General features: G+C 36.4%; 1 protein-coding gene across 1 annotated transcript in view; it reads right to left on the bottom strand.

Moving 5' to 3' along the window:
• Nucleotides 1–3810: 3810 nt before the first annotated feature.
• The window catches only part of LOC125616624 (mucin-19-like), a 98638-nt gene continuing 81187 nt past the window's right edge, over nt 3811–21261 (bottom strand). The window contains exons 82-113 of the mRNA XM_048802441.1: nt 20981–21034; nt 20216–20269; nt 19610–19642; nt 19344–19397; nt 18796–18849; nt 18160–18207; nt 17711–17764; nt 17510–17563; nt 17169–17222; nt 16981–17025; nt 16699–16752; nt 16506–16556; nt 15881–15934; nt 15344–15391; nt 15045–15098; nt 14868–14918; nt 14509–14565; nt 14310–14363; nt 14034–14087; nt 13863–13910; nt 12235–12285; nt 12066–12119; nt 11762–11815; nt 11562–11609; nt 9908–9937; nt 8385–8416; nt 8140–8296; nt 7914–7951; nt 6479–6589; nt 5335–5374; nt 4674–4782; nt 3811–4134 (exon numbers count right to left, since the gene is read on the bottom strand). Coding sequence (XP_048658398.1) covers nt 3939–4134; nt 4674–4782; nt 5335–5374; nt 6479–6589; nt 7914–7951; nt 8140–8296; nt 8385–8416; nt 9908–9937; nt 11562–11609; nt 11762–11815; nt 12066–12119; nt 12235–12285; nt 13863–13910; nt 14034–14087; nt 14310–14363; nt 14509–14565; nt 14868–14918; nt 15045–15098; nt 15344–15391; nt 15881–15934; nt 16506–16556; nt 16699–16752; nt 16981–17025; nt 17169–17222; nt 17510–17563; nt 17711–17764; nt 18160–18207; nt 18796–18849; nt 19344–19397; nt 19610–19642; nt 20216–20269; nt 20981–21034 — 1949 coding nt within the window. The 3' untranslated portion in view covers nt 3811–3938. The remainder of the gene's footprint in view (nt 4135–4673; nt 4783–5334; nt 5375–6478; nt 6590–7913; nt 7952–8139; nt 8297–8384; nt 8417–9907; nt 9938–11561; nt 11610–11761; nt 11816–12065; nt 12120–12234; nt 12286–13862; nt 13911–14033; nt 14088–14309; nt 14364–14508; nt 14566–14867; nt 14919–15044; nt 15099–15343; nt 15392–15880; nt 15935–16505; nt 16557–16698; nt 16753–16980; nt 17026–17168; nt 17223–17509; nt 17564–17710; nt 17765–18159; nt 18208–18795; nt 18850–19343; nt 19398–19609; nt 19643–20215; nt 20270–20980; nt 21035–21261) is intronic.

The raw sequence follows: 21261 nt of genomic DNA, 5'->3' as shown, positions 1-21261 counted from the left end.
GAAGATTGTTTGTAGGTGAATGCCTGTTGAAATTGGTGTTAGTAAAGAACCATTGCTGGAGGATCTTCAGCCCCATCTTTGGTATTTTCTTTTGTTTACTCAAGGATATAACTTTGTATTTAAGACTGAATGCATACCAATTTCCATGAATAATCTTTGAAGAATAGAACTTTTGTCATTAGGTATAGTTCATTCTTACCTCTGATAAGGATCTGGAGAGTATATATTTTATTGTAAAAATAAGTGTTCAAAGAATAAGATAAAAAATGATAAGAAATGAGTAATGTGCTGTCTTTGTTAGATTTCATCATTTAATACTCAACAAATGTTTATGGATTACCTACTATATGCTAGGTCCTCTAATAGTATTAGGGATAGATCTCTTGAATAGAGATACAAACTTATTGCCTTCAGAAAACTTACATGTTAGAATATGAAGACATAGCTGTAATTAACATCATATGTAGGGTTACCAAGTATTCAGATGAAAATAATGAGAAGAAATTATTAATATATGGGAGGGGATGGATTATATGTGGAGAGAAAAAATATTGGAATGGTCAGTTATACTGAGATTTAAAGTTATTCTAACATATACTCAATTTTGAGTATTAATTTTCCTTCCCTTCATTAATTTTATGGCAGGATCACTTGTATGAAACTACTAAAATGGTATCCTTGACAAATAGGAAACTATCTTTATGACATATAAGAAGTAAAGGAATGAGAATGAGAGATGATAGTAGGGGAGGGTTCATCCATGTAGCTCATTTCAAAGCCACCATTAAAGACTTGAAAGACATAAGTAGCCTAATTTCTATATCCGTCCCATTCAATTCTCAGACTCAATTGCTATAGACAGTTGATTGGTTCTAGATAATGCTGCTAAATCTCCAACAATGAAGATTAGGTTTCCTTGGAGCATACTCTTAGATGGAGATTTACAGGTAGCAAGTTTGTTATGGAATGCTCTTGGAATCCAAACTGATGGAAGGAAGCAAGACTGAGTAGGGTAAGGCAAGGAATTTTGTATCTTCTATGGAAGTCTCTGCCAAACTTGTAGGGAGTTCTTAGGCTCATCCCTCTCACCCCAATTGGAATCTATCTACTGACCCACACCAATCACTAAATGTTCCTCTTTTCCTCAAGAAGGAGGACCTAACATCTGAGGATGTGGTCCTCTTTAGCTGAGGCAATTCCCTAAGAAAACTTATAGCTAAAAGTACTATTCTTGCAGAACTCTCAACAGATGAGAAATAAGTTATTTCTTGAGGGATATCTATATAGTGCATACAGTATCCCTCCAAATCATCTAATTTGGTGATGACTTAAATTGCAGGTGCTTTTCTGGATGTTTCTTTTACTAAATGAAACAATATGGCCCCTAGAACTTGGTTTGCAAATGTTTGTTTGGCTACTGGATTTCTGATCTACTGAACTGGACTTTAAGCATGAAGTCTATAAATCTATAGTTTTACAAAGAATTCCCATGACTACTCTATAACCCATCCAAAGACTTACATTTTATAATCTTAGGTGTTCTATGGACAGCTATGGCTCTATTGTGGCCAGTGAAATGTTAATGGAAGTGTGTGTATAATTTGGGGATTTTCCCTCAAAAGGAAGGAGCATGCACTCCCCTTCTTCCATTCTTCTTTCCAGCTAACTTGAATAATAATGAGATGGTAGGGGATAGAGGGAACCATGAAAGGCCATCAAGATGGAAGATGAGAAATGTGTGTTTAGAATAGTAGAAGAAAAAGAAGCTGCTAGGCATAGCCATACCTTTTCTGGATCACCTAACCAGTCATATGTCTGGGAGACAAATTTTTATTATTTCAGGTTTTCTGTAAATAGTCACTATCTCTGTACTATTATGATTTAAACTATCACCTCCCAGGTGAAGGGCAGGCTATTGTACTGTGTTCATCTACACTGAATTGGATTTTGGAAATATCAAGAAATCTATATGTATTTCTTATTTAGGTCTATTCACTGGATGGCCCAAGAACTGGTAACTTTGGAAAGACTTTGACCAAAACAAAACCTGTTCAAATGATCAAGCTTTCATTAAAATCTGATTTAACTTTCAATTCATAATATATGGTGATCTAATAGTTCTGGAAGAATCTGCAGGAGAAAAATAATAATGGAGATAATGACAAGTTTTAATATAATCACAGCAATAAAGGCTTTATAGGTTTTGGAGCAGAACCATGCCACTCTTTGGAGCAGCTATTCTACTTCCCCAAACACTAGCTTTCTGGTAATATTGCAATGACAGAGCACCATGAACCAAAGTACACCTTCCTAGACTGAGCACTAGATTATCTACATACTTATGAAGTTAAACATTTGGAGGACCAATCCATTAATCATAAGGCATGCATCTAGCATGGGGCCCATTCAGGTCTCAAAGACAAAAATTGGATCCATGAGATGGTTTCTTATTGCCTACAATGTGCTGCCCCTATGTGGTGGCCACCTTTCTCTGAAATTATGCCTTTTGCTTGGAGAAGATGCTGTGGGTCAAATATGTTTCTCCATTCTACTCTGATACTAGCTGAGGGATACTACCTAGTGAGTTTGGTCTGCTGAAGGAAGAAGGTAACATTGGTGTGACAAGAAATTAATATGACACCATCTGCCATGTTCTAACTCCCAGCTAGCCACTTGTAGTTTCTCAAACTTCCTAAGCAGGAGAGGCAGTCATGATAGTGTCTGTGATGATCAATTCTGACTATCAAGAGAAAATAACTACCACAGTAAGGATTGAAATGTAGGCATGTTGATGGCCCTATGTTCTACCATTTCCTGAGGTAAAATTTATTGAAAAACTCCTACACCTCATCAATTTTTATTTTAGAGGGCTGAAAACCCTCATAATTCTGCCAGCTGATTAACTCTGGTATGTACTGAAAGGGGGAAAATCTAATACTTGAGACAAAGATGTGAGATCTGGAATAGCCACTTGTATGGATTTATTATTTGCCTGTGGTGGATACTCTAACAACCAATATTATCCCCAACATTTGATGGATAGATTTACCATTGGTCCAAATGATGTAGAAAGTAGATTTAAAATTATAAATTGGATTTGTCTATATGTTGGGAAGGGGATAAATGTGAGTTGCACATTTTTAATATATGTAAAAACTGTTATACAAGGTACACTTGGATATATATATGTGCAGAAAGAAGGATGTGTGTGTGTGAGGCATTAAAGGAGTAGACTATACTGAAGATGACCATCATGTTAGTCAGCCTCAACTTGTTTTATCATGTCACTGGTATACAAATATAGAGAAGAGGGTCACAGAAAATAGTTGTTTAGTTTTGGTTTCCAGCAGGAGATGTTAAATTCAAAGTGGTATGATGTGTGTACTGTTGGTGATATAGACTAGAAATCCTCAGTGTCTAAACACCTGTATTTTTCTTGATGCAATCTGTCAGAGCCTGAGTAAAATGAGAAGAGGAATGGAATACAATTGGAGAAGCAAAGCTATCCACACAAGGGGATTGCTAATTTAAAATGTTGTAAGAAAAGCTAGAGAAACCTTTCAAAAAAGGAAGTATAGAAATTTCAAACCATACAGAGAGAACTTTAAAGAGGTATGGTATCCTAGGGGAGGGAGCCAGGGGAGAAGGAGAAGTGGGAAAAGACACCAAAAACCACATTTTCAGTAAATAGAGGAGGCAATCAAGGAGAATGGCCTAAAGAGATAAGAATAGAAGAATCATGATAAGACTCGGTTTCCACTTGACTCACAGAATTCTTATTGCCACAAAACAAATACACATGCTCACTAATTGCTTGCAAAGTTATATTTATTCTTTAGACCCAGTCAATAAGAAAAAGATAATTCCTCATTGTATTTACTTTGAGTAAGATACAAGAGAGTTCTTAGAAAATAAATAGCCTCTTACAACTGTCATAATTATCTGGTCATTGAGTGAGCTGAAGCAGTCTTAGTCTGTTCACACATATCTAAACAAGAGCAGGTTGTGGTGTGCCTGTATCTGTAAGATAGTGTGCTTCCATCAGGACAGTCAAGAGCAACGTCTCTGAACTCATAGTTGTCTTCTCGGCAGCAGAGGCATGAATTTTCCAACTGAAAGAGATCATAATTGTACCTAAAAGAAAAGAAAATTCAATAATAAATACATTTGAAATGTCATGACAGAAATTCAACATCAATGCTTAAATTGTAATTAATTGGTTGGAAGGCTTATTAAGTCACTTAAACAAAGTACTCTTCTCCTAGACCTTGCATTCCTTATTGCTGTAACTTCTGATAATTGGTACTTAAGAACAAAAGAAAAGAACTCAAAGAGAAGATTTGTAATCATAATATTAAGGTATAAAAAGCAAACAGATTTTAAATAACCTATTTAGGACCACATTAATCTATATATAAAACTTCACATAAAGGAATGCACTTTATTGCTTAAGGTACTGACTGTAATCACAGCAGGAAGATAAATGTATTTGCACAAATGTGTTGAGCCTGTTTAGAAAACTTGAGAATTACTTATTACTATTTAAAAATATTTGATGATCAGGATTCAAACAAACAACCTTGCTCTCGTGTGGGAAAAAAAATCTCCACGTTAATGTTTTAAAATCTTGATTTCCTCCACAGTCAATGCACAGTACACAAAGGAAAACTCACTTGAGAGTCCTTTTGCATTCACCCATACATTTTGCCATCTGGATTCTTTTCTTGCAACCATTGTACTTAACAGTCACGTTCACAGGAGAAGTTCTGCAATTATTCTTACCTAAAACAAAGAAGATAACAGGCAGGTGTGACATTTAATATTTTAACAATTGCTTAGCCTCCACTTTCTTAACCATAGAGGTAATGGCCTCAAAAATAACTATTACTAATGGAATTAACTAGCTCAGTCCTCAGTAAAAGGCAACTGGTTAGTACTAAGATAAATATTACCTCATAATTGCTCTTATCACAGATGAAAGAGAAAGGGATCAGTGGGGGAAAATAGGGAAATGGATTATTAGCAGTGAAACAATAGTTGTCAAAAATAATCCATCGGTGTACTCTAATTCAGCAATTTACAACACAGCTTGCTGATGTTAAGAGCTAATCTTCTATTTAAAATTTCTTTCACTGTAAACATAACTGGTGTTCACAGGGAAGAATGTCACAGCCAAGAAGAATGAGTAAACACAATACATTAAGTATAAATATTGATGGATAGTTTAGGTTGGATTATATGTTATTAAAATACAGGTAACTTTCTATTAATGATCTTTCATTGTATTTTTAAAATCCTATCAACAGCTTATACTTTGTGTTGACATTAACTTACATGTATAGCAACATTTTCTTGAGTCATAGATTCTGTCTTCCTATAGGGGTGAGAGAAAAGAAAACAGATTGGAAAACTTTTTTCTCTAAATAATATATAATTTATAATTAAGGGGGAACAGAAAAGATGAACATGCTGATGGCAGGTCTGGAGCAGGGGCAAGGAAGGAGGGAGGTGAGCTTGGGAATAAAAATCAGGCAGTATTTAGACAGAATTCAAACTTTAACTAAATTATTTTTAAAGATAACAGCATGTAAAAAATTCTTATTTTACATGAAAAATACTTCAACCTCAGACATTAAGCTTCTCAGGCAGGATCTATACCTGATCTTTGTTGTAATTACTATCCTACCAATGTCTCCAAATAAACTCTCAGTTGAAATCCAGTATTGTAGTTTTTAATAAGTTTAAAATTTTGTAACTCCAGAAAGAAAAATGATTAAGAATCCATTCATAGAATACCTTCATTTTTAGATCATATAAATGAAGATATTATGGAACAAAGGTATAAATAATACACATATATAATTATGGAAAATATTTCTATTTAATAACTGACATATTTTCTGTTATGGAAGAGGGAAGTGATCCTGGGAATTGAACCCAGGGGCACTCTACCACTGTGCTTCATCCTCGGTCCTATTTTTTACTTTTTGAGATAGGGTCTTGCTGAGACTGACATCCAAATCACTATCCTCCTGTCTCAGCCTCCAAGTCACTGGGATTACAGGCATGCACCACCATACCCAGTTTATGATCTACTTTTTCTAAGATAGCACTAAATTAAGTTTTATAGTGCCTGTAAAAAATAAGGACCGTCCTTGATACATCCACCTTTTTAAAGGACTTTTTATATCTGTAATCATCTGACTCTTGATTCAGTAAATTTGTTTAAAGATCTATGCAATTGGGGTTGTGGCTCAGCGGTAGAGGGCTCTCCTAGCACATGCAAGGTGCTGGGTTCAATCCTCAGCACCACATAAAAATAAATAAAGATATTGTGTCCATATTTTAGAAAATCTTTTTTAAAAAGAGCTATGCAATTGATAAGAGATACATGTCTGTTGTCCAGATGCAAATTTTTTTTCCCAAATTTATGATAAAGAAGTCATCGTGCTGCCCACTAATTAAGAACAAGACTTACTTCTGCACACCAGCTCTGCTTGGGGCAGTCTTGGACCACCGCAACAAAGCCAGTACTGTTGCAGGAGTAGGAGACACAGGGGTTGCTGGGATCATCAAATGAGGTACCGATCTGGAAGGAAAGGAAGGGGAGAATTATTATTTGCTTCAAGTTCTTTCTGGAGTTGACAGCTAAGCCAATAAGAACAAAAACAAAAAATTCACTATTTAGTGACTGTCTAGAGGCACTTTTAGCCATTAGGTTAATAGTGAATAAAGAGTGGTTTGAATGTCTTCTACTTTTGTGAATAAATCAAAATTCTTCATTGAGAGCATAAAGTGTCTCAATTTTTAAGAGAAAATTCACTGAATTTTCAAGAATTTTTCAAGAAAGCTTATTGTACAGTGAGCAAGCAGTTCACCACAATTGTTATACTCTAAGTTTGAGGGGAAGTAAATAAGATATCTAAGTAAGGGGAAAATGTCACAAAATCAATTTAGAACAGATGACAAACCTCCTAAGATCTCTTCTATCTTGACTATATTCCTATGTTTAAAACCCACTAGATTTTTCTAAAGAGTTTATGTTCAACATTCTAACTACAGCATGAGAAATTTTATTTTAGGGCTTCAGACCATAAGAAGAATTTTGATAAACTGAAATTTTATTATTTTGACTGTTATGCATATACATGACTAGAGATGTTTCTTAAGTGTCATCATCTTTTGTTTAAAAACCATTATGGGTTCTAAAGTCAGATCAATGCTGAAAACTAAAAGTTTGAATATGGTAAGTAGGTTGTGAAAGTAAGACTCTCACACGCTGTTTTATGTATTTCCTACTTTTTTATTTAGGAACTTACTTGTGGCAGAGGGGAGTGATCCTGGGAATTGAACCTTTAATTTTAGATTTTTAAAATATTTGATACCACCAGGTCAAGTATATAATTATAAAAATTGGATGATTCTCAAATTGATGTCTTTTTGACACTAATTTTCAAAAGTTAAATACTGTCTAAAGTATCAAATTAGTTGTCAAAACCAACCAGCCCTGAATATAGTGTGTCACTAAGTCCACATCGTGGGGTTCTAGTCCTCTGGGTTTTCTTGTTTGATCTCTGACAGTTTGGCCATCTGATCTTTCTGGTTATAATTACAGTTTAACTCTGCTCGTTGATTTGAATGTTACAAAGTGTGTCTTCTCCATCTGGCAAGACCCATGGGAAATTTTGTTCAGAAGCTCTACTGCTGAGTACTTAATGATGAAGTATATTTTCCCCCTTTGATAAGAATCATGGGGAGTGTTACATTTGATGTTCTTCTGAAAATTAATACAGGGACAAAAGAACTCATTCCACTCCATAATTACCATTTTTTCATATTATAAACTGAAAGATCATTGGTGTAGTTTAGCATTGCATTTAGTTATAGTTATTTTAGAGAAGAAAAGGCCTTACCTCATAATCCGTATTGTTAAATAAACATGTTTGGGGTTCTGAAAAAGACACAAGTTATTTCATTCCATAACAAATAATAGATTCTTTATCAACCAATTATGTTTCTCCTCATAATACCAAAATATGCATATAACCAGTAGATGAATGGACAACTGTTAATTTTTGGTTTCCCTAAGTTTTACCTATCACACAAATTCAATTCATTAAATGCATTATGAATACACACCACAGTGTCCAATTTCACAGCAGGTATCATTAAACGTTACAAGCTTCTCTCCGGTTCTGCATACAGGTGGAGAAGGGCACTCCTGAGGTTTACAGTCTACAGTCTTTGCATCAGTACAGGTACATTTGTGGCAATTAGAAGTCCATGTGTCTCCAGGCTGCAGGTATAAACCAAGTTTAGAAGTGTATTCAGATGCAGGAATGAAAGCCAATTTGGATAAAAGTAGAGCAAAACTGTGCACTTACAGATTTCTCTTCTCCCAGTGGACCATGACACACTGTTAACACAAAATGATAAATGCTAATTAAATTTGGCAAAATACAACCATCTGTTATTTATAGATAACCAGCAGGTGGCCAATACTGTAACTGGCACTAGGATTTTAGAGTCACAGGATTATGTAGTGCCTTGAGGTAGATAAATCATATCTACCTACTTTAAGCAAACATTCCTTAAAAAGCATATATATCCTATTTTTATAATCCTCAGTAAAAAAAAATTCTCAATTTTTTATTTTTCTGGCAGTAGTCAATAAATCTCATGGCTACCATCTGGTTTCCTGTTTTATAATCTGACACTTGCTTCCACAATCCTATAAGTCAGCAAGACCTCATAAGGTCACACACAAAGACCCTATCCTCAAATTTAACACTTGTAAATTCCTGTCTTTACTAGAAGAAGTTCTTATTCTTATTTTGTCTCTATTCTGTCCCCTGGAACTTTGTCTCCACCAGGTCCACTATAACATCAAGGGGATGCCCGATCCTCCATTATCCATCTGCAGTTCAGGCCTCTCCTGACTGTGACTCCAGTTCTCATTCCACCTAACAGCATCCCAATGGACCTACAGGAACCTCAAACTCAATGTGCACACAGATTATATCATCTTGTTCCTAAAAATCAACTTTCTGGACTGTCTTCTTCCTATTAAGGACCAAACTATTCTTTCAATCATGCAAGCTTAAAACTTATGAGCAATTTTGATTCCTTCCTTTCTGTCTGTCTTCCAAGCTACTGCAAGTCCTGTATCTCATACCCTACCTTGTCATACTGGCTGCCAATCTACCCCAAGACTTTACCCCAAAACCTTACTATTTTGAATATCCTCCTGATCCAATCAGTTTTCTATACCACAGTTAAAACAATTGCCTTGTGAAAATTCTCCATGTTTCTTTGAAGAGCTTTCTTCTTCTAATTTTACCTTATGGTAAAGAATGATTCTTTTGTTTGTTTTTTGGAATTTTTCCTACTTGCCACAAAGCATACTTTATTATCTCAAGAATAGTGGGAACTTGGGCTGGGGTTACGTAACTCAGTAGTAGAGTGCTTGCCTAGCACACATGATGCATGGGGTTAATCCTCAGAACCACATTAAAAAAAAATTAAACTAAAAAGAATAGTGAGAACTCAATGAAGTCCTTTAAAATTATTGAATCATTTCTTAAGATCAACCCTAAGAAAGTTAACCACTTGATAGTGGGCATTTTAAATGCCCACTAAGTTCAAAATATATTTCAATCAAAATACATAAAAAGTTTGCCTACTAGTTATTTCAGGTAATGATGTCATATTTGTTTTGTTTGGCTGCACTAGTAGTGAGGATAAAAACCATTATTCGTGGTTTATTTGGTGATTGGAAGCTACATTCATCCACTTCAAGTTTGCTAATAACATTTCCATGGCTAGGGACTTTTGTTGGCAATAGCTTTGAAACGTGATTCACAAGAGCCATTACTGCAGAATGATTCTGCAATGGAGTTGTTCTTACCTGGAGCTGGTGGAAGTGTTCCTGGGCATCCTATGCAAACATAGAAAACTCATTAGTACCTGAAATTCAGGAATAGTGTTGGGGATAGTTACTTAATTCATTATTCTATTGCTGGGGGTAAATGGCTAGGTAGTCAGAATAGATGGGAATACAGCTGTAAGACTATCATTACTTTCTGCTCCTCATGGTATTTGAGAGCCCACCATTACAAAGTGTTTCCTTTACACTCCAAATTTTAATGGGACAGAAATATGAGAACAGAAAGGAGAAAACATGAAGATAAAATTTGCTTCAAAATTTTCTTGGAAAACAGTTCCAATGAATAAGACAATAAAATAAGAAAAATTCATGTACAGAAAAATCTAATTACTACCTAATTTTAATTCTCTAGAAACTTTTCTCTTCTGGATCCTCTCTCCCTACCAAATGCTTTCTTTCTTTTCCTCCACCAAATGCTTTAAACTGGTCATATTTCTTTATCCTCTGGACCCTTCACATATCACTTATCTATATTAACCCAACAATCCACTCATAAATCTTAAATTATATTTCAAAATCACCAAAACATAATTGGTAGGTACAATAAAAATGAGGCTGGATAGAAACAACAGAATACTTTAGAAGAACTTAAAAATGCTACATTTTTAGGTCAAGCAATTCCAACAACTAATAGCTACCAAAAATGTAGATATGAGTAAAAGACGTGGAAGTTTCAGGTAGTAAATGTCTCTAGCTCCTTGACAAGGTAGACTACGGTAACTCCTAATCATAAATGCTTAGCAGAATAATAGAAACCAGTAATAGGAGAGAGATCAACAATTAGGCATAAGTACAGAAGAAAACAACAATCTTCTAAACTGGGCATGGTGGCACAGGCCTGTAATCCCAGCAGCTTGGGAGGCTGAGGCAGAAGGATGGCGAGTTCAAAGGCATCCTCAGAAATTTAGTGATGCTCTAAGCAACTCAGTGAGACCATGTCTCTAAATAAACTATAAAAAGGGATGGGAGTGGGGCTCAGTGGTTAAGGGCCCCTGGGTTCAATCCTTGGTACCAAAAAAACAAAACAATCTTCTAATCTCCACATTGCTCTTAGAGTAATTTCTCTAAAACTATCTGATCATATCATTCTCTTGATAAAATTTGGAAAAGGATCTCATTACTTAAAAGGATAGAATCTTATTTAAGATTAGAAAGTAGAAAGATTTTATTTTCAATCTCATTTCTTCCTTAGGCCTCCTTCCATCATTGCCAATAACTCCTTGATTTCTGAACTCACCTGTGTGGTGTTATGTCTGTTTTCATAGGCAATTGACAGGAATTCTCTCCCTGACCACTCAGTAAACAATCATCTCCTTTCTGAAGCCTTCATTCACAACTATAATAAGCAGACATGAACACTCTACTCTCACCCTGCTTTTCTGGAACCACGTTTTATACGTATTTTAGGTTACCATTAAATAGAATATTATGGGCATAGACTTTATCACTATAATCTCCCTCTTCCTTGACACACAAAAGATCATAAAATGGCAAGTACTATAATCTTCCTGATGGTTTTGCTCTTAAGTCTGCTACAGAGTCTAGCACATAGGAGGTACTAAATAAATATTAGCTGGATTAGTAGCACAGTAATTAGGTCTTCTCCCATTCTGACCTGTTTTATTTTCAACTTCTTGATTCTCTGTTGCTACTACAGTGGTTTCTGAAGGGAGATAAAATTAGAATAATAAGCATACATATCAAATCTCTGTGTGTGTGCATGCCCAAACAATGGCACAAATTCATAACACAAGGCACAGTGCTTCATATGGAATAGATAATTCTTTCTAGTTCATTCGGGTCAGTCCTTTTTACCTGGCTGAGATACTTGTGGGCCTGTTGTGACTCCAGCTGTAACTGAAGTGGAACCTGCCAGAGGAAATAAATAGAAAGTTTCAGAACTAACACCCTTCGTCATCCCTTTCTCAGAAATCTCGAGCTTCATGAATGTCTTTAGGACAGGAGCCTGAGAAAAAAGGCCACCCTAGCTGGACTTCAATGTTATGTTCTAATAGGAAGTTTAACTTCATCTTTCTGGCTCCTCTATCCCCACATTCACCTCCTAAAGTGTCATCAAAGCCATCCCAGTTAAGGAAGAGGTTGTATAGCTAACATTCACCTGTTTGCACTGCAGTGCTTGAAGTTTCCTCGACTCCCGTGGAAGCAGTGGCTGCTAATAGAGGAACAAGAGTGAGTGCCGAGGATTGAAGAAATAGGTTCACTTCAGATAATCTATCCTGTCATCAAGACGCCTCCAAGAAAAGTCCATGTGGGTGCATTTTACTTACCTGTGGTAGTAATTCCAGCAGTAGTTGTTTCAGATGATTCCTTGGGGGTACCTAAAATGAGCAAGGAAATAACATGCAGGTTTTCTGATATCCAAAGACCAAGTCTTTTAAGACACCTCCACATGCAGGAAGAGTCTCCAAGCTGACAGAGTGCAGTAATGCATCTCATGCGAGTTCAAGCCTGGGCCACAGAAACGTTAAGAGGTCTCCCTCTTAGTTGCTCACAGAGGTGGATCGAATGTTACTTTGATCCCAATAAGTTTTTTACTTGTAGGTCCCTCTTCTCTAAGTGGCAAGAGCTTTTCTCTCACTTAACTCTTTTACTTCATGTGACTTGGTTTCCTGGTTCTCTTATAGTAGTTTGGGATGAGGGAGAAAGAAGGTATAAAAGAGTGAGAGAAAATGGAAAAAAAAAAAAAAAAAAAGGCATCTTGGTAGACCAAGATGACCTCATGTTCCTCTCAGCTTGATTAAACTTTAGGCACGTTTCTTCCTAGCAGCAGGCTCCAGACCTGGAAGAGGAGGGGGCAATGTGAGGAATGTCTTTTTTTTCCCCACCTGTAGTTTAGGACAGATCCATGTGTTTTTGTGAAACCAAGTATCCCTTCTCCAGGATTCTGTGTACCAAGCAGTGAAATTATGTGTTTTCCCTGTTTGGTTATATTTTCTTTTTGTAGTGAACTTTAGTTCTCTGGGATGCTTCTCTTTGAGTTCTTGCCCTGGAGATGGGAATCATACCCCCTCACCCCAGCCTCACCTTTTTCAATTCCCCTTGTTGGCCTGATTCACTTCTAAACCTTGGAATCATATTGGTGACACATGAAAACTAAATACTGGGAAGGACTAAGAATCTTGATATTTTAATACTTTGAAGATGGTTTCTCCCTTCTTTCAATTTTACTGCCATGAGACTAAGTACTCTAAAAAATGAATCTTATTTAAAAATGGGTCCTCAGAAAATTTTTATTGATCTTGTTTAATCTGAGATTCTGAAGCTCCAAATTAGAGGCAGCATGGTCTCCTAGTACAGTGTGTACATGCCAGCACTCCAACACTGTTAGGTAATGGCAAAAGCACATTGGCAACTGTCAAGCAGAAACATGCGCTCCACGCCCCCGGCACCTTTGCCTTGGCCATGCATTAGGTACTAGTGAACCCAAGGAACTGTTTTCTCATTCTATGTGATTATTTAAAACAAAGTCATCAGCACCCATGGTTTCAAATATCATTTGATTCCTGTCCCCATTGAGTATTTATTTCTGGGGAGCTATGTACTAACAAAGATGTGGTTAATGTAATCTTTAGTTCAGGAAATTCCACAGCATTATTATGACTGACCTTAATTGACTCAATGAAAAGTTATGTCCTATCAGATAGGACATGAGATTGAGAAAGTAAAATGGAAGGAAAGAAAGAGATCAATAGATCACAGTAGTCCCAGTAGTGATTGTTTTGCCTTGAGAATAGCGTGGATTTAGACTAATTCAAATTGTTTCTTATAAGCAGTCTCTTAATGCAAGAGAAACAAACACCATGCTTTTTTTTCCCCTCAAACCAATAGATGGCAAAATTCTCAGCCATTTGCTATAGTTTAATACTTTGGAAATAAGTGCTTTATCTCTGCTCACCTGTGTTACCTCCTGTGACTTGCTTCCCTGGTTCTTCTGTAGAAACTCCTGGGATTGGGGGGGGGGGAGGTAAAAATTTTTTAATTAAATTTGTTAGGACCTTAGTATTGAGGACAAATCCATAGGAATGGCTTTTATACTTAAGAGAAGGCTAAATGGGTGACTACTAACCAGGACTGGAATTTTCTGGGCGCCTAGAAACTGTAGTTGAACCTGAAGTTGTACCTACAAAAGCAAGATGGATTAAGAGTAACACGTTGTATTTAGCTTCATATAATCACATTTAAAAGGCTGGTGAAAATCAGTGTAGAGAGCAAAAGAACCAAGCCTGATTCACCTGACAGATCATCTTCAAGTGAAATACAAAACCCTTCTCCAGCCCCTCTCACTCATCCATCATCTACCACAATCTTAGAACCCAAAAGGCTGAAAGAACAAACTACTTACCAGTTTCCAATTTTACTCCAGTGGTAGGGATGACTTCTGTAGAAGTGGTAGCCCCTGAGAAGAAATAGGAGAAAGTGGTATAGAATGCGGACATTTTGAGAAATCTGTAACTGTTACTTTATGTAATATGTCTTTGATGAGCTATTCAGTCCTCTGAAGTTCACAGAGACAAACTTCTCCCAATTCTTTCATGACTCACGTGTGTTGGAACTCCTGGGAGCAACGGTTGTACCAGTAGTTATCCCGGTGGTGGTAACTGAAATCACAAAAGGAGAAGATCACCTTGTTAATTCCCTTTTACCTAAAATTAGTATTTGTTTCAGAATAAATTTGTGAGTTTTTCAAGTGAACTAAAACAAACTTTCTTGCCTTAAGTGGTATATCACATGTGGTCTCAATTATGCCACTTTAATTCAAACAGAAAGGGCAATTCACCTGGGGTAATGTCTTAACATTCTGATAATTTGTACTAAAAGACATCTTGAATATAATATCTGCTGTATTCATTATAGCCAACATAATTCAAGATGAAGAAAATATTTGATGGTTAGTGCTTACCTATGCTAACTTTAGCTTCTGTGGTTTTGTCATGTCCTAAAGTTGTGGCCTCTAAGAATTGAAAGGAAAATCACAGAACTCAGAATTTGGTGTCTCCAACTAGGAATGTGGATGTTTTAGGGGAGGGGTATCTTGTTATTGAAGCTCCTTATATTCCTTGTTAGGTTATTGATTTACCTGTGTTGGAACTTTCAGATGGAATTGTTGTGCCAGAGACCACTTCAGTGGTACCTAAAGTAGAAGAAAGGGAGAGAAGGAAAATCAATTTGATTTACACTTACCATTCCAAGAATGTGACCAACAATGACTGACTCAAAAGCAATAGAAGGCCTTTTTTGGGCTCACCTGTGATGCGAAGTACGTTCTGCATTTTTAAATTCAAAGTTACAATGAACACATTAAAACGTGGTCTAGTCTTAAAGTTTTACTTCCCTGGGGTTAAATGTTAGAGGTCTCACGGTCTTCCCTACATTTACCTGTTTCACTTTCAGAGCTTGGGGTCTCAGAGATGCCAGTGGTAGCTCCTAATGACAAAAATATTTGTGTCAATGCATTCAGCAATATTCAATGAATAAACTTATAACACCAAGAGTTATTCCCATCACCTCTGCTCCTCTAATAGAACTCGATGGATATGGATTGCCGCCATTTGGGACTTGGGTAATAGCTTGAATGTCAAAAGGGAAAATCTTTCTGGACTCTGAACCTCTTCAAAATTATAGTTTATGATCTGCCCCCAAAAGAAATGATATAATTTTCACAAGCTTCATCTAACAAATGTATCCTTGAAAAGGCTAAGGCCAAATATAAATCAGTGGGATCTCAAGAGTTGCCAATTCTATTTTCATTGGTTATGCTTCCTTCTACAGGAGTTGTACCTTTGTGAGAGTCAACAGGAAGAAAGTAGGGAGGGCTAATGGAAGGTGATAAAAAGCTATAGTGCAATACTTGCTCCAGAGCCAGCCTCCAAAAATAAATATGGCACCTGTTCCTCAATAACATTCCTGACTAACCTGTGTTGGAATTTCCAGGTGAGGTGTTGCTGCCAGGGACCACTCCAGTAGTACCTAAATGTAAAATGGAAGGGTATCATTATGTCAATTTCATTCCTATCAGAAGTATGTATGCTAGAATAGGAGGGAAAAATTATGGAAGCTTTTATTATAGGGAAAGACCATTCTCAGGGAATGGTTGTTCCAAAGTTGAGTTTTTGCCTAAAGCTTCATTATAAAAATGAACTTGGTTGGTGGAAGATGCAGTAGGGGTGGTCTCTGTGTTAGGGAAATAAAGTAATCTTTCTTTCCTCTTCTGGCTGTATACCAATTCCTTGGCTACCAAAACTACTTTCAGTAGAAGCAGCAGCAAAGCAGGAATTGATTACCTACTGAGTTTGGGTATATTTGGATAATATACTGCTGTTATAGAAATTTTAGCATTCTAGAAAAGTTGAGATAAGAAATATTAATGAGCAAGTTAGTTAATATCTCTGAGCCATAGGTTTTCTCATCTGTAAAATCTGACAAGAATCAAATTCACCTCACAGTCAAATAACAATGGTGTAGAATAGTTGCAACTTGCACATAATTTTGTTGGGCATCACTGTTGAAAGTGGAGAGGTTAAGAAGCTTTTATAATCACCTGTATTCTTTCCAATTCCTGTGGTTTGACTGACTCCTGAGGATGTTGTAACTTATAAGAGAGAAGAAAGGTAGAAAAATATAAAGTGACAAGGCTTTAGTATTTAGAGGAAAGAATATACTTTTCTTAGAGAGCTATACTATGAGAGACACAGGTCATCCTGTGGGAGATTCTTGCTAATTTGTTGGCTCACCTGTATTTGAACTCCCAGGTGCCAGTGTGGTGCCAGAAGCTGTCTTCGTGGGTTCTGCAACAAGAAAGAAAATGGCAAGTTTTTCTCAAGTTGGGGAGAGACTAATGTGGGAGGAAACTGGTTAATCTGGTAAGGTTTTTCAACTGGGAGTGAATTAGTTGTTTGCTCATGCATAGCTTTTTAACAAGTCAAAGAAATATACTAATTTCTTAACACTGGGACCCACCTTTTATGGAATTTAATGGCAGTAAAACAAGTGGCCCCTTTTCCTGCCATATTTACCTAGTGTGCTTCCAGTTCCTTGGTTTACTGTTTCTTTGGTAGCTCCTAAAAAGATGAATGTGGGAAAACTTTTCAATATAAAGGTAGACTTGAGTTATAACCTCCACATATTTTAGTCACTATGTGCTTAGTGAAGAATCTCCCATCATGAGGTAAATTTTTTGTGTTCAACTTGGGTTTCTATTTACCTGAAATAGTACTCTTTGAGCCTGTATTTCCTTCAGGTGATACTGTGGTGACACCTGAGAGTACAAATGGAAAAAGAAAAATTTCCACATAATTATTTCCACTCACATTTTCAGAGATCTACTTATGTCAGGCTGGGCCATTTCTGCAAATACTTCAAAAAATCTGCCCAAATTGACTCAAAATCAAGTGACAAAAGAAAGCATCGCTGATGTTAGATGAGAGTTCCTAAAAATAACTCTTCCCCATGAAATTATTTCACCAAGAAGTAAAGCATAATTCTATTTTATCACTGAAAAATCACACACACACACACACACACACACACATCATTAATTCTCACCTGTTTTCCATCCTAATAAAGTGGTTCTACTGACTCCTGTGGAAGCTGTGGCTTCTGGAAGACAGAAGAAATGGGAAACGATAAGAATTTAGGGAGATAGGAAACTGTATTGTTATGCTCTTACATAAAAAAGCAATGCAAAAGATATTTCTGTGACCTTATTTCCAAAAAGGGAAATTTCTTCTTGCCTTGTTAACCTACCTGTACTAGAACTTCCAGGTGCAACAGATGTGCTTAGGGTCACACCAGTAGTACCTGAAACAAAAAGGCCATAAAATCAACATAAGAATCATCTGCATTCAGGTAACCTTTTAATAAATGTTTCCTGGGCTGCATCATCCCGCAGTCCTGCCCTGGACAGCTCTGGGAGACACCAGTGTTCTCTTAGAACAGTTTTGTCTATGTGGCGGTTCTAAGGGCATGTCCTTTCACTGATCTTTCTGCTCCTGGATTCAATCATGTATTTTGCCTGCATATCAATTATTCAATTTTTCCAGTAAATATTTACTGAGTCCTGTTTAGTACTAGGCATCAGTGAACAAAATAAAAAAATAATTTTCTCAGGAACACCATCTTAGAGTAGGCTTGCTTAGCATATATAAGATACAATCCTCAAATGGGAGACAGAAGAATTTGTTTAACAAATTTACCTCTTTGACTTCCAGTGACTTGTTTGTCTGATGCTCCAGAGGTGGTTTCTGATGATTGAAAGAAAATGATTCAAGCATGTTTTGACCTTTAATCAGTGAACCGACCCTTAAGCAACATATTTATAGTTTAAGAAGTCAAATGGGAGGCAATCAATTTTTTATTTCACTTTAAGTCTCCTGTTTATCTGAGTCTGGACCTTCTAGACTAGCATTCACTCTTGCTAATACTGCAAAATAATACCTATAATTTCCAATGGGTTAACTGTCCAGCAAATCACTTCTGCTACCCTCTTCAGAAACCTATACCATAAGGCCAGGCACTGAAAATGACTAGTACAGAAACTGTCTTAGTGGTGTGTGTGTCAGCAGCATGGTTGGCCTGAGTATGGGCTGGGGCACCTGCCCTTCCTGTAAAACAAGCTTTTACATCCAGAAGCAAATTCCTGAATGTTTTTGATGATAGTGCTAACATCTGGGACCTCTAGTTCTCACTGATTTCATCACAGTAGCAATGATGGTTTCTAAGTAAGCTTTGGCCTCTGGGGGAGGAAATGAAGAAGGCAGAAAGCACATTTGGGGATGCATATTTCTCCTTGAGGTTAAATAATTGTTACTATTTTGAAAATATTTGTTTACCTGTAATGGAAGTCCCAGGTGCAATAGTTGTGTCAGAGACTACACCACTGGTACCTGGAATCACAAGGAAGAAGAGATTGTTATTTCCTTTATATTTTTTAATATATACTTTTAAGGCCTATTCTAGGATTTCTCATACAATTTCCAACAAGTGCATTTTTCTCCACAAATGTAGGAGAGATGCAAAAATCTAAGCTCTCACAAGAGATGTCTCCTTATTCTGAAGTTTGGGAAATATAAGGATTTGGGAACAGCACTGATATTCTGAAATTTGGAGACTCGAACAAAAGTTCCATTAGGTTGAAATAAATACAGAATGATTTCTACCTTTAAAATTGTTAGAAGGAATTTACTAATTGCCTATTTTTACCTGGGACTGTTATTGCTTCACTAATTGCTAAGATAGTTGTGGCCTCTGAAAAAGGGAGAAAATAGTAGTGAGGACAAAGATTTGAAGTATCTGAGAAAAGTATGATAGGATCAACTGGTGAGACAACTTACTGAGAAGCCCTACCCAAACAGTGGTCCTTCCCAGCTTGTTGACTTACCTGAGTTGGAGCTCTCATGAGCAACTGTTGTAGCAGAGGTTACTACAGCAGTGCCTAAACAGGGAAAAGAGAGAACAAGGTGACATTCTCCTATGCCTTGGAAGAGCAAAAGATACTTCCTGTACTCATAACTGATATGAGGAAACATCTTCCATGTCCACAAGCTGCTTTTTCAAGACCAAGGGTAATGTAGTGACTAACATCCCTACTGATTATTTATTTTTCCCAAGCTTGAGGGTTATATCAAAGGCATTTCCCATGTTTACCTATCTTACTTCCTGGTGCTTTGGTGGTGGCTCCTAATTTAAAAAGAAAAAAAAAATGGTAAGAAAATATATTTTGAATTTTAATTTTGTCTTTTTCTTTATAAACAATAGTATATATGCCATTTCTGGATTTTTTTTCCAGTGCTGAGGATCAAACCATTGGCTTTACATGACTGAGCTATAACCCTAGCTGAATTTTTATCTTTATGATAACCGAATGATCTCTATGCTGAATAGAAGTCAGTAATGTTATATAGATAAAGCTCTTTTTAAAGGGGAAACCATTTCAGAGCCAGGACTATTGTAAATCTCCTCTCCAGTGATCTAGAACCCTGATGAGGTTAGTCTCCAAGAAGGTAAAGTCTTTTAGTTATCTGTGTCCAAGTAGATCCAAATTAAAAAAGAAATACTGGTTCCCTTGAAATATAACAGCCTTAAAAAACTCTTCTCCACGTTAAAGAAATTTTCTGTCCTATGTCTGTACATTTTCTGTAATTTAAAATTATTAAAAAGATTTTTAAAAATATTAATATCAGCTTTCTCTAATAAATCTATCAACCTGGCATCACACAACAGCAAAATTAATGAAAACCCCATGATCTTCACCTGACTTTATTTCTGCTCCAGTGATGTCACTTCTTCCAGAGAAAGTTGTGATCTCTTAAAAAAGTAGAGAATGCCAAATAAACTAGGTATTGAGGAAGAGGAATGAGCTAAGGTGATGTTACCAAAAGTGATGAGCACAATTGAAAATTCCTTGTCATAGGTGAAGTCAGAAAATGAAGCCCTTTTGATTATAAAAGTGAAGTCAAAACTCAATGCACAAGTTTAATTGCCTGAAATTGAGGATTAAATATTTTTGACTTAATAAAAATGTCTGTCAACAAATCATAACCAAAAGCAATTTGATAATTTTTCCAAATTGAGGTATTTCTGCATAGGATTTGATAGAAGGAATACTAAACGCTTTTCTTTAATGTTTCCCCAATTGGTTTCCTGTTGGCGCAATGATCCTTACTGTACAATAGATAAGTACACAAAAAAGTTAATAAGTGAGCTGAAAACTTTGAATATCAGAGCAATTTTTATATATACACATGCATGTGTACTGGTTCCATGGGGTATCTCCCCCTCTCTCAAGCACCCATACTGAAAACTGTAGAATTCAGCTAAATGCTGCTGATTGAGAGTTGTAGCACCTGCAGAGAAACTATCATCAGATTTGGAGCAGTCAAGCTTAATGCTTAGATTTTTCAAACTTATTTTGATTCACTTGAAGCAGCTCTAAGTATAATACAAACTCTCTCAAGGATTAAGTTTAGAGAGTCCTAATGCCAATGATCTCAAATCACGGGGCCATTGTATTCTCACCGGTTTTGAAACCAGTTCCAGTAGTTCCAGTCTCTTCCGTAGATGTTGTAGACTCTGAGGGAAGAAGTAAGAGAATGATAAATCTGGGACTGTGGAACACTAGGAGGAGCTAGTGCCATTTTATCATAGCAGCCCTAAAGGAAGTATCATGGCATCTGAGGTTCAATAAAAGGCATTTTCTTCTTGTTAACCTGTGTTAAAATTGCAGGTATAATCTTTTTTTTTTTTTTCAGAAAATTTTCCAGTGATACTTAAAATTCAAAAAAAAAAAAAAAAAGAAT

Source organism: Marmota marmota, unplaced genomic scaffold, assembly GCF_001458135.2.
Source record: "Marmota marmota marmota unplaced genomic scaffold, marMar, whole genome shotgun sequence".
In the NCBI taxonomy this organism is placed as follows: Eukaryota; Metazoa; Chordata; class Mammalia; order Rodentia; family Sciuridae; genus Marmota; species Marmota marmota.
The sequence above is the reverse complement of the archived record's forward strand: the minus strand, read 5'-3'. Positions and strand labels throughout refer to the sequence as shown.